General features: G+C 31.6%; 1 protein-coding gene across 1 annotated transcript; it reads left to right on the forward strand.

The window, feature by feature from the left end:
- Positions 1 to 319: 319 nt before the first annotated feature.
- LOC148195197 (auxin-responsive protein SAUR78-like) lies at positions 320 to 961 on the forward strand. Its single transcript, XM_088094903.1, has one exon. It carries the CDS (start codon positions 476 to 478, stop codon positions 857 to 859), a length of 384 nt encoding a protein of 127 aa, XP_087951029.1. The 5' UTR covers positions 320 to 475; the 3' UTR covers positions 860 to 961.
- The last annotated feature ends 1359 nt before the right edge of the window (positions 962 to 2320 follow it).

The raw sequence follows: 2320 nt of genomic DNA on the forward strand, positions 1-2320 counted from the left end.
TGAACAATTTAGCAAAATGTTCCATTCTATGAATCTTTTTTGTTTGTTTAATTGAAACTGTTCCCTTTGGGGTGACATGGGCACTAGTAGTGGGGTTGAAGTCCTTGCTGAGAAGCAGATGGTTTTAGAAAAACAATGGATGCCATGATCAGTGATGAGTGACCAGAGCTTCAGTTGTGTCTGTTTGTCTGATGTGGTTGAAGGTTAAAACTATTAGCCTAAAATTTTATCAAAAGATGACTTGTTTGTGTCACTAAAAATGTTTGGTTGCAAACTGACCCCACAATTCAGCACCGGAAAACAATGACTTTGCACCCACTTCTCTCAGTAAAAGTACCTCACACACTTTTTGTGAGTGTATTTTAAGTCTCTTTGTCCCTCTTTCTCTTCATCATCCATTGGTTTTTCTTCTTAACCAACCCTCTCCCTCATTTAAATATGAAATAAACACACACACACCAGAAGAAAAAGAAGCATGAAAAAGATCAATCTTTTACTCAGAAAATGCAAGAGTTTGTCAAGGCAGCTAGGGAGATCTTCATCATACAGTAGCCTGAGGTCCAAATCCACAAAAGAAGACATATGGGGTGGCCATGGCATGCAAGAAGATGAACATTGTGAAACAGTGTTTGTTGGTAGCACAAGAAAACGGTATGTGATCAGCAAAAAATATCTGAATCATCCTCTTCTGAATGAACTTATCAACAAGTCAAAGCCAAAGGGTAGTGATGAGAGTAGTGTTTTGGTGGTGAACTGTGAGGTGGTTCTCTTTGATCATCTTTTGTGGATGCTAGAAAATGCAGATCCTAAGTTTAGTTCTGAGTCTTTGGAGGAATTGGCTGAACTCTACGTGTTTTGATAGCTTTCAATGTCGCAGATTGCTAAGGCCTAATGTAATTAAGTATATTGGGTTGTACCTGCATTTTGCAAAAAGTAATGGTTGAGTCTTCTTTTTGTTTAATGCTTCTGCAATTGCATAGTTCATTTATGTTCTATAACTCATCAGATTTGTCAAGAGTCGTATCATACACATATATATACATATACATAAACATATTTGTATATATATATATATATATACGTTTGTGTGTTTTGTTTGTGTTGAAAGTTCTGGGGGTTCAAAGAAGTAGGAAGAAGTCATGAGAGCACAATAAGGATTTCTTTTTTCATAGATGCACACATGCACATGAGGTATATAGTGATCATGATGATGTTATATGATTCAAAGATTAGATTTGTTAATTCAGTTTTATAAAAAGTTGACAGAGGTAATAAATTATAAGTGTTAAATACTTACTCTCCTTAATAGCTTTTTATAAACTGAAAAATTGGAAATCTTATTGTTGAACTATGTAATGTCATCTTCTGTTTAATGAAATTTTAGAAAGCTAGAACTATAATCAACTCCACTTTTTGGTTTGAAAAATCAAATTTAAAAGAATAATTTTGATTGTCTTTTTGAAGATAAAAGGAGATTGAGGGTTTGATATTATTAAAAGCCTATGATGCTCTTGTCCCTTGCAAATGTAAATGACTATTCTTTAGAACCTTTTTATTTGTTAACTTGATTTTAACTTTGCGTAAAAGCAATTTGATAAACTACTATATATATTTATATCTCATATATACTTGCACTACCTTAGAATTTTGTGCAATTATAGTACCAGATGTAAGTTTATAACTTTAGAATTTAATTGGTCTATACTGTATTATAACTATCAAAGAATAGTAAGACCTATATTTATTAATATTTTAACATACTATAATATATTATATTCAATATTAGTTAACATAAATGTAAAACTCTTTTACATTGGAAACTCATACTTTAATATCTTTATCATGTTTGCATATTTTTATTATTGGTTTGAGCATAATTAAATGATAAAAGAGATTAAGGGGCTATAATACACAAGGAAATTAGTGTATTTTCATTTTGTTTTTCATTAGGGGTTAACTTGATTATATGTTCTTGGTCCAGTATACTAGTAACATATTAAAGGACTGTTTCTTCATGTCTCCTATAAAATTTCTTCTTAGACACCATTAATATGTGAATTTTAGGATTTTACTTGTCAGAACATATTAGACCAATTTCGGAAATAATTTTCCAGAAGACACTCATCGATTCTGGAAAAACCACACCCCTATTCCAGATCAAAATTTTCAAATATTTCTATGATGGAGTGCAGCAAGAAATTTGATAGGGTGCAGGAAGAACCCTATTAAAATAGCATGTGGCAAGATAGCTCAAGTAGACAATGAGAATCTTGACCCATTATAATATATATAATAAAAGTGTCCTTATGATGTAAATATC

Source organism: Vigna umbellata, chromosome 7, assembly GCF_029865625.1.
Source record: "Vigna umbellata cultivar VRB3 chromosome 7, Vumbellata_1.0, whole genome shotgun sequence".
NCBI classification, from domain to species: domain Eukaryota; kingdom Viridiplantae; phylum Streptophyta; class Magnoliopsida; order Fabales; family Fabaceae; genus Vigna; species Vigna umbellata.

What these genes read in the sequence shown, in the direction of transcription:
- LOC148195197 (XM_088094903.1), top strand. Translation starts at nt 476, where the DNA reads ATGAAAAAGATCAATCTTTTACTCAGAAAATGCAAGAGTTTGTCAAGG.